Here is a 14,683-nt window from a genome sequence, read left to right as displayed (position 1 = left end):
TAAAAAAAAAACTGGAGTCTTTTCTTTAAATGATAGGATAATTGAGGAGAAATAACGGTCTCAGAGCACTTAGCCCTTACTTATATTGATAATCGCATATTTCATTAATTCTCACAATATTGTCTTACTGGCCCGGCATGGCCAGGTGGGTTAAGGCGTTCGACTCGTAATCCGAGGGTCGCGGGTTCGAATCCGGTCGCACCAAACATGCTCGCCCTTTCAGCTGTGGGGCGTTATAACGTGACCGTCAATCCCTCTATTCGTTGGTAAAAGAGTAGCCCAAGAGTTGGCGGTTGGTGGTGATGACTAACTGCCTTCCCTCTAGTCCAGGGTTCCCAACCGGTGGGTCGCGAAGCCTTGGCAGGGAGTCGCGTAGCCTTGTTAGAAGTAGCTTGGGATAACATTAATTTTATTTCATCAATTACATTTTCAAGTTGCGAGTGCCAAAAGGTTGGGGACCCTGCTCTAGTCTTACTCTGCTGAATTAGGGACGGCTAGCGCAAATAGCCCTCGAGTAGCTTTGTGCGAAATTCGAAACAAACCATATATTTTCACTGCTATACTTATGTTTTGTACATATAGATTTTTCATGTAAATCGATTGGAAAAAAAGTTATAAAGGAAAGAAATTTAAACCATTGCGGTGGCCAAATTGGTTTGATTCAACCGTAAGATTGGTCTTAACGTTATGCTGAAATCTTATTAGAATAAGATAAGACAACTGAATTTTCGATTACTTTGCTTGCGAAAAGCAAAAGTAAAACCTAGTTCTGACGAAGAATAACCGTTATTAGTTTACGTGTAAAATTTCAACTTAGATTTTTTTTTTCTTACTGGTTGTGGAACACGTACGTGGCTTAACATAAACGTATTAATAGAGGACCAGTGAGTAACTTGGTAATACGTGTGCGCTTTCCCAATGAACAGAGTGTGTTTCATGTTGATACTTTGTTTGTTTTGGAATTTCGCGCAAAGCTACACGAGGGCTATCTGCGCTAACCGTCTCTAATTTAGCAGTGTAAGACTAGTAGAAAGGCAGCTAGTCGTTACCACCCACCGCCAACTGTTGGGCTACTCTTTTACCAACGAATAGTGGGATTGACCGTCACATTATAACGCTCCTACGGCTGAAAGGGCAAGCATGTTTAGTTTGACAGGGATATTTATACATTAAGCAATGCTAAACCATAATATATATATAGATATGAGAACACAGCTGTCTAATATAACTCCATGAATGATTTCAGTCACTTGAAGTTGTGACTTAAACATAATGACAAATTGTAACATCAGGAGAAAGAGTTTTCTTTTATGTTTAACACGTTAACAACAGACATACCGCTGAGCTACTGGGGGTCTCTTGAAGAGTCACATAAATTTCAATCTATGAATTTTCGCATTATGAAACGAATTTTGCGCGAATTCATCCATCATAGAAAGTTTCTTGGATTATATAGCAAAATAAATCGTAAATAGGCCATAAGCATATAAAATCAATGTCTTAAAATTTGGTGTACAAGTCCGTAATACTTTAGTTCAAGTTCCATACTATTAGGATATGTTTTAACGCTACCACTTCTAGTTAGAATAGATTATCTTTGCTAGACTCACGTTGGTAGGATAGTTTTTAATTCATACTGAGGCGTGTTTATCAGTAATAATACACATGCTGCGTATGGCTGAGTAAAACACGTGCATATAAGTTTAATATTCAGATTCGGTCATATAAATAGCGTCGATTAAAGAAATGCACGACAATCACTGACAGTATACGTATTTGTATCATAGCATTACTGTTAAAACATGAATATTCAAGAAATTCAGTGCACGTGACATAGCTATATATTGAAATCCCTAAAGATGCTAGTTGAACTTCGAGATAAAAGACTTTTCTTACATTAAATAAAATCTGTGATGGTTTTAATTAAACGAATTGGATAACGTAATTTGACTAGATTGTAGTTTCTAAAAGTCAAAGAGTTGGAAAATTAATATATGAATATTTTTATCAATGCTGTTTTTTTTTACAACGGGTTTTCCAATAAAGAAGTTTCTACACACCAAAGGGGTTCTTATACTTCGGCATCAAAGAATATTAGAACCAAGATTCGTTATTAGAAAATTAATCAAACTTATCTTACGTTTAAGAGAAACCTTTTTTTCAACTGACTTCCCAAAACCGACTGAGTGGAACAAAACGAATATTTCAATTTACATATTACAATGGCCTTTTTTTTTCACCAGTGAAGTCTGATTTCATCTGTGATTGTGTTTCGGAGGTCTTCTTTAGAACCAGCCTTCTTCTAGTGAATGGTGAAGCAGGGATTATGTTGAAAAAATTCATGATCTCGACAGTTGGGCTAGCACATTTATCAGACCTCTGTCTTTTACGTAAGCTTGAACTATGGTCCATCTTGACAGCTCAAACCACGTGATATCACGTCATCCGAACGCCACGCCTTATTGGTTTTTCCATTCTAAAATCTGATTTTCATTAAGTAAAAAAATAGATATATAATCGATAACAGAAGGCAGAAAACTATTGAGTGGACTTCAGGATAAAAATTATGTTTCATATTTAAGTCGATATATTTAAGTTATTTTAAACCTCGTTATAAAGAAAATAACTGTTTTCGTGTTATTACAAAAGTATATGATTTGTTTTTCTTGCTATGGTTATACAAAGAGGTTCAGTCTTTTTTTTCGGTTTATAAATATACTAGTTGCTTTATCACCTCAGTGTAATAATTTATTAACCATGTGGCGTAAAACGTCTTGGACTACTTGATTGCTACTTAGGCCTCTGATATATAGTTCGTCGTATAACGTCAAATAGTGTTAATCCTCGACAACCTTATTGTGTAATATCTTGGAGGTTTTATGATACAAAAGAATGTATAATTACATGTAGGCTTAGCACAAATAGAAGAAATTAATTGTATAATCCTCTAGAAGTTTCTTAATACCGAATATATTTGGCGTATGAAGATATTAACCAAAAGTGTAATAAAATATGCAGCTTTGTTTTCACTTTTTTTTAAAGTCCTTTAAAGTATAATGAAATCAGATGTCTGTATTCAAGATGGACGTTCTTAAGAAATCGGGTACTACTTTTTTTAAGTTGGAGAAAGTCAGAGTTCTACTGGTTAATTTGGAATGATATAGAAGCAAAGCGTGAGCCAATTATGAAGGAGTAAACCTGTGTATCAGTTTTATCACATGAAACTAACTAATTTATTACCAAATTAAAGAGGGTAAACAGAGGAATTTTATGTAATGTTATTACTGCAGTTCGTGAGCTGTAACATTTTTTACTCATTACATTTAAGGTGAGTGCTAAATAAACACAGTCTTTGGCTCCTTCAAATGCAAAGGACAATAACCTTACTAGCTGTTCTTTGCAGTGAAATAGGCCTAAAATAGGTAATATTAATCTGTATAAAATCAAGGTGCTATATGCGGTGTTTTACCAATTTCATTTAACGATTTATTCATGCGTAGTTTTTAGCTTCCTCTATGTTATCGACAGAGAAAATATACTCTCTATACAGTGACACACCTGTAAGTGGGTTTATCAAACCAAAGTTTGGGTTTCCATAACTGTGGTGGAAACATGAACTGTAAGTAAGTGGGTTTATCAAACTAAAGTTTGGGTTTCCATAACTGTGGTGGAAACATGAACTGTAAGTAAGTGGGTTTATCAAACTAAAGTTTGGGTTTCCATAACTGTGGTGGAAACATGAACTGTAAGTAAGTGGGTTTATCAAACTAAAGTTTGGGTTTCCATAACTGTGGTGGAAACATGAACTGTAAGTAAGTGGGTTTATCAAACTAAAGTTTGGGTTTCCATAACTGTGGTGGAAACATGAACTGTAAGTAAGTGGGTTTATCAAACTAAAGTTTGGGTTTCCATAACTGTGGTGGAAACATGAACTGTAAGTAAGTGGGTTTATCAAACTAAAGTTTGGGTTTCCATAACTGTGGTGGAAACATGAACTGTAAGTAAGTGGGTTTATCAAACTAAAGTTTGGGTTTCCATAACTGTGGTGGAAACATGAACTGTAAGTAAGTGGGTTTATCAAACTAAAGTTTGGGTTTCCATAACTGTGGTGGAAACATGAACTGTAAGTAAGTGGGTTTATCAAACTAAAGTTTGGGTTTCCATAACTGTGGTGGAAACATGAACTGTAAGTAAGTGGGTTTATCAAACTAAAGTTTGGGTTTCCATAACTGTGGTGGAAACATGAACTGTAAGTAAGTGGGTTTATCAAACTAAAGTTTGGGTTTCCATAACTGTGGTGGAAACATAAAGATAACAACAAAAAATGTAAAGTGTGTTTGTTCTGATCTAAACGTTATGAATAATTAATTGTACTGCACAATCAATATTCACGAAAACCACCTGATCCGAAAATAGGCATTCACGTTTCTGTTCTGTTTTTGTTTTTTTACTGCTTTTGGTGCCCCCTGGCGAAAGATAAAAGGTTTTTACGTAATTACAACGTTACAATCTGGGGTTCTGTTCCCCGCGATGATCACAACGTAATCTGTCTAAAAATACAAATTTACTGCCAATATAAAGGCTAGAAGAAATAACCTCTATACGCTAGGTAATTTATAAAAAAACATTTTATTTTAATCAACGTTTCGCTTTTTACCAGGGTTAGAACATACAAACGTTTGATATAATATGAAGCCTCAAAGTTGAAACATTGGTTCAAAAAAAAATTCTTTAATAATTATGAGGAAATTGTTTTTTCTAACCTTTTTATTAAAATGTGGAAAGCTTACCGATGGTCGCGGGTTCGAATCCCCGTCACACCAGTCGTTGATATTAAGTGCACTTCACTTAATTAACAGTTGGTTTTGGTATAATTGATTATGTAAATAACACCTACACCACTACTATATCTGTCGTATCCCAAACTAGACGAGAGGTCGAGTCAACACTGGATATACCACATATAGTGTTGTTAACATATTATAGTTTACTTTCTCTCATAAATACTTATAACTGTAGTCAGTGATGAAAAATATAGAATATTTTAAAGTGTACACACTAACTTATCATTTTTATTACGGAGCGTACTTAGCATATTCTTATATTTTCTAATTTAATAAAATAATGGCCCGGCATGGCCAGGTGGTTTAAGTGCTCGGCTCGTAATCCGAGAGTCGCAGGCTCGAATCCCCGTCACACCAAACGAGCTCGCCCTTTCAGCCGAGGGGGCGTTATAAAGTGACGGTCAATCTCTCTATTCGTTGGTAAAAGAGTAGCCCAAGAGTTGGTGGTGGGTGGTGATGACTAGCTGCCTTCCCTCTAGTCTTACACTGCTAAATTAGGGACGGCTAGCACAGATAGCCCTCATGTTGTTTTAAGCGAAATTCAAAACAAACCAAACAGAGTTGGTACACTGAAATTTCGAGATCGTTTTCCAGAACTGGCAGCTAATTGTAAACGAAATTAAAAAGAGGGTTGAAATGGATGGTTTTCCACATATTTTAACACATTATGACACATAATTAGAATATGCGTAAAAAACTCTCGAATTTCTCACGTTTCGACCATAGCTCAGCTATTCTTAAGCACGTGTTCTCATTTTGATATCAAAGCTTAGTATCAGTTACCTAGATTACTTCGTACATATTTATAGACCTAATCAGGTATTTTCAAGCCTTCCGAATTGCACCTTATCATTATCTATACTCATAAAATTATTTAGCCTAATTAGGCTTAGCTCAGGTACGTAGAAGTACTTCCTGTTTAAAACTTATAACAAAAACAGAACCAGCAACAATGTGACATCGAATTTAACAATTATTCTTTTTTTATATGCACATTTGTATTCGCTGAATAAACGTCGCAGAAGTAGGTTTGGATTTTATTTAAAAAAATCATAAAAAACAAATTCATTTCGTTGATCAGAAAAAAACAATACGCCTATTTCTAAATTAACATGCAAAGCTAAAAAAAAATTACTGAAAGCATAATCAAAATAGCGTTTATTGTTCGTTACTGACAATGCACAGTGTGTGAAAGTGTTTTGGAAGGGATATAAGCAATGGTATTACGCCTGATTCTTTGTTTTTATTTAGGTGTCCTGGGTTCGACAACATGATCTCCACATATTGACTGTTGGTAGCTACACCTATACCAGTGACCAGAGATTCAAATCCCTTCATCTGGAAGGCACAACGGATTGGACGTTGAAAATACAGTACACCAAAAAGCACGACAGTGGAATTTACGAGTGCCAGATCAGTACAGAGCCAAAACTTAGTCTGAATTACACTTTGAACGTTGTCGGTAGGAATTTTGTACTACGTTAATTGAACGTAGGTGTTGCTCTTAAACGTGACATGGATCTTAACACACAACTTTAATTAGGAGGTGTTGGTTAGGATTATTTTCAATGTCTTCAAGTCATTCTCTATTTAAGCTTGTATTACTGTGTGTGTGAGAGATTTTCGTATATCAAAAACCACATCGGGCTATCTGCTGAGTCCACCGAGGGGAATCGAACCACTGATTTTAGCGTTGTAAGTCCGTGTAGACTTACCGCTGTTCCAGCTTTTATCTTCTTCTAGACATATAAAAAAAAAGACCTTAAATAAGCTATTTAGGTATAGATTATCCGGGTTGCATTTTTCTAATTTAAGTTCAATATGAGTTTAAAAAAAAAAAAAAAAATTTCGGCGCATTTTTCTAATTTAATAATTCTATACCTAATAATAAATACAAAATAAACTTATGAAATTATTTTAATTTGTGTAATTTTAGTTCGGAGTTGTCTATGTGAAGTGAATAATTTTACCATCGAATAAGCTGCGGAGAACAAGATGAAAAGGGATCGCATTTTCATATAATAAAAGTAAAAATAAGACTATATTAGGAAAGTTCGAACTGAACCTAATACGTCTTCATAGCAAAATAAAAAATTGCTTTTTAATGAAATAGATATAAGTACCCTGCATGCTAAAATTAAACAAAATCAAAATTCAGAATTCATTATAAAATAATGGTTGAAATATAAATGTTTCTTAATTTCCCTAGTGGCTAAAGCAGTAATTATAGAAGGAGAAAAACTCTACATCCAAAGTGGAAGCATCATTAACCTGACGTGCGTCATCACGGACAACAAGGACCCTCCTATATACGTTTTCTGGTACCACAATGGGAAAATGATAAATTATGAAACCGACAAAGGAATTGAGGTGGTAACAGACAAAGGTCCTACAACGGTTAGCAAGCTTCGGATCGAAAACGCTAAGTCGAGTAATTCCGGAAATTATTCATGTTCACCATCGTATTCAGAACCTGCAAATATTACCGTGCACGTTCTCGATGGTGAGTAGAGCTATAGCCCAAAGAATAGTCTCAAATATAACGTAAACCCTTCTGACGTTTCAATGTTCGAACACATTACAATTACGTATATATTGTCATAATGGCACATAGCACTGACAGTAGTGGATATACAAAATACACTCTGTAACAATGCTATATTTTTAAGATGGCTGTTATTGATATTATGAATTTAATTAAAATAAAGTACAGAACAACGTGTCAACTTTCTTAGGTCATCTTCAGGTTAACAAAGGGAGAGTTTGCTGCTGACCATTACCGGGAACATATCTTAGGGACGAGAGTATAAAAGGGCATGGGATTGTAGGGGGCGTTGCAGTTAAATATTAGGTTATTAATTAGTATAGGTATAAAGATGTTCTTTTATATTGGCTTAATTTTGGTTTTAGTTGTTGTATAAATAGGGCTACTTTGATTTTGCGTTTCTTTATATTTGTTTCTCTACTTAGTATCTGGGTGTTCTCTTTGGTTATGTTGTGCTTATTTTATTTGCAGTGTTCAAAAACGTGTGAAGGTGTTTTTTTGTGTTCTTTGAAACTGTTTTCCATTTTTCTGCTTGTTTCTCCAATATAGAAGTCGTGGCATTTGTATTTTATAAATTATATTGGTGTTGTGTTTGTCAATGTAGTTTTTACGTACTTTTGACTTTAGTTTTGTACCTGGTTATTGAATAAATTTGGTGTTTACTGGAATGTTGTGTTTTATTATAAGTTTTTTTTTTTCCAAATGTTGGTTATTTTTCCGTTGATGTCAGGAATATATGGTGTGCAGCGTAAGGCTTTGTAGTTTGTTGTATCTTGGGGTTTATTATTGTTTGTTGTTTGTCTAGGTGTGTGTGTATAATTTTTTCAACGGTTTTTCGAAGAAATTTGTTGATGTTGATGAAGTGTTGTTTTATTTTGTTCATTTTATCAGGTGAACATAGTTCTGTGGCTGTGTTTATTTGGTTTCTTAATATGTTGAGTTTTGTTTTGTTTCATGTGCTGGGAATGTATAATCCAGTATGGGTGATTTTTCTGTGAATTTCTTATTTGAATTATGTAATCGGTTCTTGTGATCTTAATGTTGAGAAATGCTATTTGGTTATTTTTTTTTCCTGTTGTGGTGTTACGAGTTAACATGGTTGAACAAACTAAGTGTGTGTTCTGTAGATGTGAATCCAGCAATTGTATCATCAACATACCTGTACCAGTATAGTGGTGGTCGTAAGACTGAATTGATCGCTTGAGATTCAGTCTGTGTCATAAAAATGTTAGCTAGAACTGGTGACACGGGATTCCCCATACTTAGTCAATTTATTTGTAGGTAGTTTTGATTATTGAACATAAAGTTTTGATGGTAGTGAATTCTATAAAGGTTGATAATTGCTTGCTAGGGTTGTTCTAAAGCTATCTAGCAGGCTTCAGTTGTTGGGACTTTTGTGAAGAGAGAGGTTACATCAAAACTGGCCAGTAAACGTGTTTACGAACGTTTTTGGTCTGTTTTACATCTCCTAAGGTTTTATTAATAAACAGTTCAATTGTTTTACTCAAACTCTGTATGTCACCATACTTTCTCATAACTCTAACTGTTTCACCTGTCACCCTTATCTTCAGGACGTTTGATGTCAGCATTAACTTGAGGGAGAAGGGTGACATGGTAGGAAAATGCTACACTATTTTTATCGTAGTTTTTTCTCAGTTCACAAAACTGTGTGATTGTAGATTAAGTGGTTATAACCACGTATCTTTAAGTTTGTTCTATGACTCTAGTAGGAAACTCTGAATGAAAAGATAAGAAGAGATAATAAATAATCCGAAAATTGTATACAAATACTTGGCTCACTCGATATTTTGAGAGTAGCTACCGTCAGCCACGTGTGAAAGTGTAGAGGAATTGTTCTAGATTAACTCCATGTAGTAAGGTTTATCAACTGTCTCTGAGAATAAAGACACATATTCTCATGAAGAAAAGGCCTTTTTTTCTTAAGCTTTCCCAGTTATTTTTGGTATTAATGTGTCTCTAAATGGCTAAGAACCAGCTCTGATGTACCAACTGATGCATTTGTAGTAATAATAATGGGATTACGGACTTGCTTTTAAAACACAATTCTATTTTTACTTTGTTATTCCGCGCATTTTAGTCCCCACGCGTTCCTGTGTTCAAACATCTGAAGAAAAACGGGCCGTGATATTCCACATTGTGGAATAACTTTGACTTTAGCACGAAATCAAGGTCAAGATATAAAGGTTATTTTTGGGGATCAAAAATTGATATCTTAATATAATTCACAACAGTTTTAGAAACCAAATGTCCAGGATTTTCTCATGATAAGTTCTACAGATTTTTTTTTTTTACCAAAATAAAGTCTGCGTAATTCAAAGTTGTCTCGCCTGGAAAGTATAATAAAGTTTTATTTGTCACACATTATAAGTGGTAGATAGCTGTGTGTTACAGCCTATCTTTAATTTTGTTCGCAGAACTGTTTGAGGGCCCCGGCATGGCCAAGCGTGTTAAGGCGTTCGACTCGTAATCCGAGGGTCGCGGGTTCAAATCCCAGTTTCAGCCGTGGGGGCGTTATAATGTGACGGTCAATCCCACTATTCGTTGATAAAAAGAGTAGCCCAAGAGTTGGTCGGTGGGTGGTGATAACTAGCTGCCTTCCGTCTAGTCTTACACTGATAAATTAGGGACGGCTAGCGCAGATAGCCCTCGAGTAGCTTTGCGCGAAATAAAAAACACAAAACAAGCTGTTTGAGAATTCTTAAATTCGTTTACGAGTAGTAAACTAACGTCTTGAAACGTTGGATTAAAGGTAAAGATGATGAAGGCAAATTCCACATAAATTCATTAACCCTAAACTTGTGTAGTTCATTCAGACACTGGATAAGATATACGGTAAGGTTTTTCCTGTGAGAATGCAAATTTAACGGGGTCGTTATTATATTAATCAAACGTAGTAATTCCTTGAAAATAATACCAAGTCAATCTAAATCGTTCCTAATTTGAAGGCTATGTAGATTCCTGTTCCTTTCTCGAATGATTAAATCTAATTATTTTCGGTATCTTCGTGAATACCAGAGTATTTCGAAACGGATCGGTAGTGGGTTTGTAGTAGAGTAGTCTGAATCGACTTATGGGACATACCCCGTACCACCTTGCACATCGAGCAGGACCGGCATGGCCGAGTGTGTTAAGGCGTGCGCTTCGTAATCTGAGGGGCGCGGGTTCGCGCCCGAGTCGCGCCAAACATGCTCGCCTTCCCTTATAATGTGACGGTCAAACCCACTCTTCGTTAGTAAAAGAGTAGCCCAAGAGTTGGCGGTGGCTGGTGATGACTAGCTGCCTTCCCTCTAGTCTTACACTGCTAAATTAGGGACGGCTAGCGCAGATAGCCCTAGAGTAGCTTTGCACGAAATTCAAAACACACAAGCACATCGAGCTCAGGTTTGCTGGTCATGAACGTCTTCCACCTCTGAAAACCACGTGAAACGAGTAATATTTCAGGACATATTTAAAGGACTCACTGATTAATTTAATCATTCTTAAAAAATCATAGACTTTAGTATACCTTTATCCTTATAATGTTAAGGCGGACAACGACACTTATTTTTAGTGCTAGTAAATATTCTGGTTCGACGAGTACAACATGCAACTCACACATTTATCTGCATTGTCAAAGCAAAAATTGATAACGGGTTGTGCTAGGAACGTCTCAATGACTTTAGAAAACAACAACAACAACAAGCGAACTCTACATTGATGTTGTATAAAATGTTTTCATAAGACAATATTTGAAAGAGGACCAGATGGAGTAACCAATCAGTGTTCGGGTTAAAGTTGAAAGGATTCTGTTTTGTTATGTTTGTTTTACAAAGTTGACTTAATCTAAGACGGAAAACAAAGGACCTTTAATGTTTATTTCGGTCTTTAAGTTTTCTAATCGGTTTTTCTTTATTCGTTTCAGAATTATGTTATTGGTAAAACATGTTCTTTAGCCAGTAATATGGAAAGTATTGGTTTTAGCTGTTGTTGTTCTACATACATAAGTTTAAAGAGAAACGTTCGTTTTGAAAATATTATTATGAATGTCTATAGATGATATTCTGATATAATTTGGCAATTAATGAATTTCCCACTAATTTATGAAAGAAAGTGAATGTGAGAATGAAAAGGGTTACGTGAGCAACCGTACATTGACGATTTAAACTATAGGACTTTTACATTACGACCAATAAATAATGATTCTAGTTTCATGGTAAGGAGTGACAAACAAGCTAGTAGTTCAAAGGACTTTCATATTACGACAAATGAATGATGATTCTAGTTTCGTGGTAAGGGGGTGACAAACAAGCTAGTAGTTCATAGTACTTTCACATTACGACAAATGAATAATGATTCTAGTTTCGTGGTAAGGGGTGGCAAACAAGTTAGTAGTTCATAGGACTTTCACATTACGACAAATGAATAATGATTCTAGATTCGTGTTAAGGGGTGACAAACAAGTTAGTAGTTCATAGTACTTTCACATTACGACAAATGAATAATGATTCCAGTTTCGTGGTAAGGGGTGACAAACAAGCTAGTAGTTCAAAGGACTTTCATATTACGACCAATAAATAATGATTCTAGTTTCGTGGTAAGGAGGTGACAAACAAGCTAGTAGTTCATAGTACTTTCACATTACGACAAATGAATAATGATTCTAGTTTCGTGGTAAGGGGTGACAAACAAGTTAGTAGTTCATAGGACTTTCACATTACGACAAATGAATAATGATTCTAGTTTCATGGTAAGGAGGTGACAAACAAGCTAGTAGTTCAAAGGACTTTCATATTACGACAAATGAATAATGATTCTAGTTTCATGGTAAGGAGTGACAAACAAGCTAGTAGTTCAAAGGACTTTCATATTACGACAAATGAATAATGATTCTAGTTTCGTGGTAAGGGGTGACAAACAAGCTAGTAGTTCAAAGGACTTTCATATTACGACAAATGAATAATGATTCTAGTTTCGTGGTAAGGGGTGACAAACAAGCTAGTAGTTCAAAGGACTTTCATATTACGACAAATGAATAATGATTCTAGTTTCGTGGTAAGGGGTGACAAACAAGCTAGTAGTTCAAAGGACTTTCATATTACGACAAATGAATAATGATTCTAGTTTCGTGGTAAGGGGTTACAAACAAGCTAGTAGTTCAAAGGACTTTCATATTACGACAAATGAATAATGATTCTAGTTTCGTGGTAAGGGGTGACAAACAAGCTAGTAGTTCAAAGGACTTTCACATTAGGACAAAAAATAATGATTCTAGTTTCGTGGTAAGGGGTTACAAACAAGCTAGTAGTTCAAAGGACTTTCATATTACGACCAATAAATAATGATTCTAGTTTCGTGGTAAGGAGTGACAAACAAGCTAGTAGTTCAAAGGACTTTCACATTACGACAAATGAATAATGATTCTAGTTTCATGGTAAAGGGTGACAAACAAGTTAGTAGTTCATAGGACTTTCACATTACGACAAATGAATAATGATTCTAGTTTCATGGTAAAGGGTGACAAACAAGTTAGTAGTTCATAGGACTTTCACATTAGGACAAAAAATAATGATTCTAGTTTCATGGTAAGGGGTTACAAACTAGCTAGTAGTTCAAAGGACTTTCACATTACGACAAATGAATAATGATTCTAGTTTCGTGGTAAGGGGGTGACAAACAAACTAGTAGTTCAGAGTACTTTCAAATTACGACAAATGAATAATGATTGTAGTTTGATGATAAAAGGGTGACACACGAGTAATTGGTTCCTTGTCTGTAAATACATAACTGATATATCTGCATAATGTCTCCTAAATCACCACTAAGGTACAGCAGTTTTGAATATTGTAACGCTGCTTGTGTAGCTGGAAAACTTAATACAGTACCATTTTCAGAACTAACACAAAATAATATTGCGAACTATTTTATTTACTTTAGTAAGTGGCTTCAAAATGTACACAGCGAATGTTTGCTCATTTTAAACCATTTCTTCCACTAGGGGATAAGCCAGCAGCTATGCACCATGGACAACATACCAGCCAAGGAAGCATAATTACCTGTAACGTCGTCCTCTTACTTATCACGTGGTTTCTGGCCCATACATTGTGCCTTGAGACAAGCTACAACCTCAGAGGAGTTTGGAACCAACCCAGCTGATTTCCTACGTGTTATCAGCTTCGATTTGTGTGTGTGTGTGTGTGTGTGTGTTGTGAAACACCACCTGTTACCGTACTCGTATCATGTCAGTTAAATCCGTGTATACGGTGTGCTGTTAAAAGTCTTCTGGGACGTTTTATCACCTTAAGGTCCTCACACCCAGATAGAATATCCCGTTCATCATCGTTGGACCATCACTGTTTTACTTCCGGTTCATTCAAATACATTTTTCAGTTGGCGTTGAAAAAAACAAACAAAAAAAAACAACAACTCAGAAAATGGTCTCTGGTCACTTCGTCCAGAATGTCCTCATCACCAAGACTTTTAGTGCTGGGATTAATTAGTAATGACTTCACTTCGCGTGCGCTTTGTAGAAGAGGATGAAACGGCACATTTATCTAATAATTCTATCTTATTAGTCTGAGGTTTGTCAAGCAGAGAAGTCGTAAAATAAAATACAAATAATGTCAGTCTGCGTATATTATATAGTTCTAGTGACTCGTCGGCATGCTTGTTCATATTATATTATGTAGAAGTGAAAATAACATAACATCACCTGTTTTTTTTATTTTGAATTTTATTCTGTAGTCACTAAAGGTGTTGAAAGAAACAAATCTAGGTACTCTTCAACTGTCTCTCATTTTCTGTTGAGTTTTCTTTGAAAAACCATAAAACAAAATGAGCTCACCAGCTTTAGTGACATAACATAGAACAAAGAGACGATCGGCGTCTGTTTCTTACATGTAAACGTTGTCACAAGCCAGCTGTAGAGTATGGTGGTGTGTTAATAAACAATGTGTTAATAGATCGTATTTATACCCCTTGTGCTCACTTTAATTAACGACTTAACACATTTAAAGGTGGAATCGTTTTTTTTTATGACACGGGCACATACAAAAGGTAAAATGTTTACTCTATATGGTAGTAACAATAATAAACATGCAGTCAGAAGGTGAAAACTTAACACTATCATATTTAGACAACAGATAAGACAATGAAATTAAAATATTTTAAAATTTAACCTAAAATCGCTAAAAAACCAAGACAGTCGGAAAAACAATTAACAAATGTATGTCTATCTCTAATTCAGGTATTTCAACATTAAAACCTTACAAACGTTGATATTAATTACACTTCACTT

General features: G+C 35.3%; 1 protein-coding gene across 1 annotated transcript in view; it reads left to right on the top strand.

Annotated features, from left to right (window-relative positions):
- LOC143222421 (neurotrimin-like) overlaps positions 1 to 14,354 on the top strand; it is a 215,813-nt gene extending 201,459 nt beyond the window's left edge. Inside the window, exons 3-5 of the mRNA XM_076448922.1 lie at positions 6,096 to 6,306; positions 7,054 to 7,347; positions 13,385 to 14,354. Coding sequence (XP_076305037.1) covers positions 6,096 to 6,306; positions 7,054 to 7,347; positions 13,385 to 13,542 — 663 coding nt within the window. The 3' untranslated portion in view covers positions 13,543 to 14,354. The remainder of the gene's footprint in view (positions 1 to 6,095; positions 6,307 to 7,053; positions 7,348 to 13,384) is intronic.
- The last annotated feature ends 329 nt before the right edge of the window (positions 14,355 to 14,683 follow it).

The sequence above is a fragment of the Tachypleus tridentatus genome, chromosome 8 (genome assembly GCF_004210375.1).
Source record: "Tachypleus tridentatus isolate NWPU-2018 chromosome 8, ASM421037v1, whole genome shotgun sequence".
Taxonomy (NCBI): domain Eukaryota; kingdom Metazoa; phylum Arthropoda; class Merostomata; order Xiphosura; family Limulidae; genus Tachypleus; species Tachypleus tridentatus.
The sequence above is the reverse complement of the archived record's forward strand: the minus strand, read 5'-3'. Positions and strand labels throughout refer to the sequence as shown.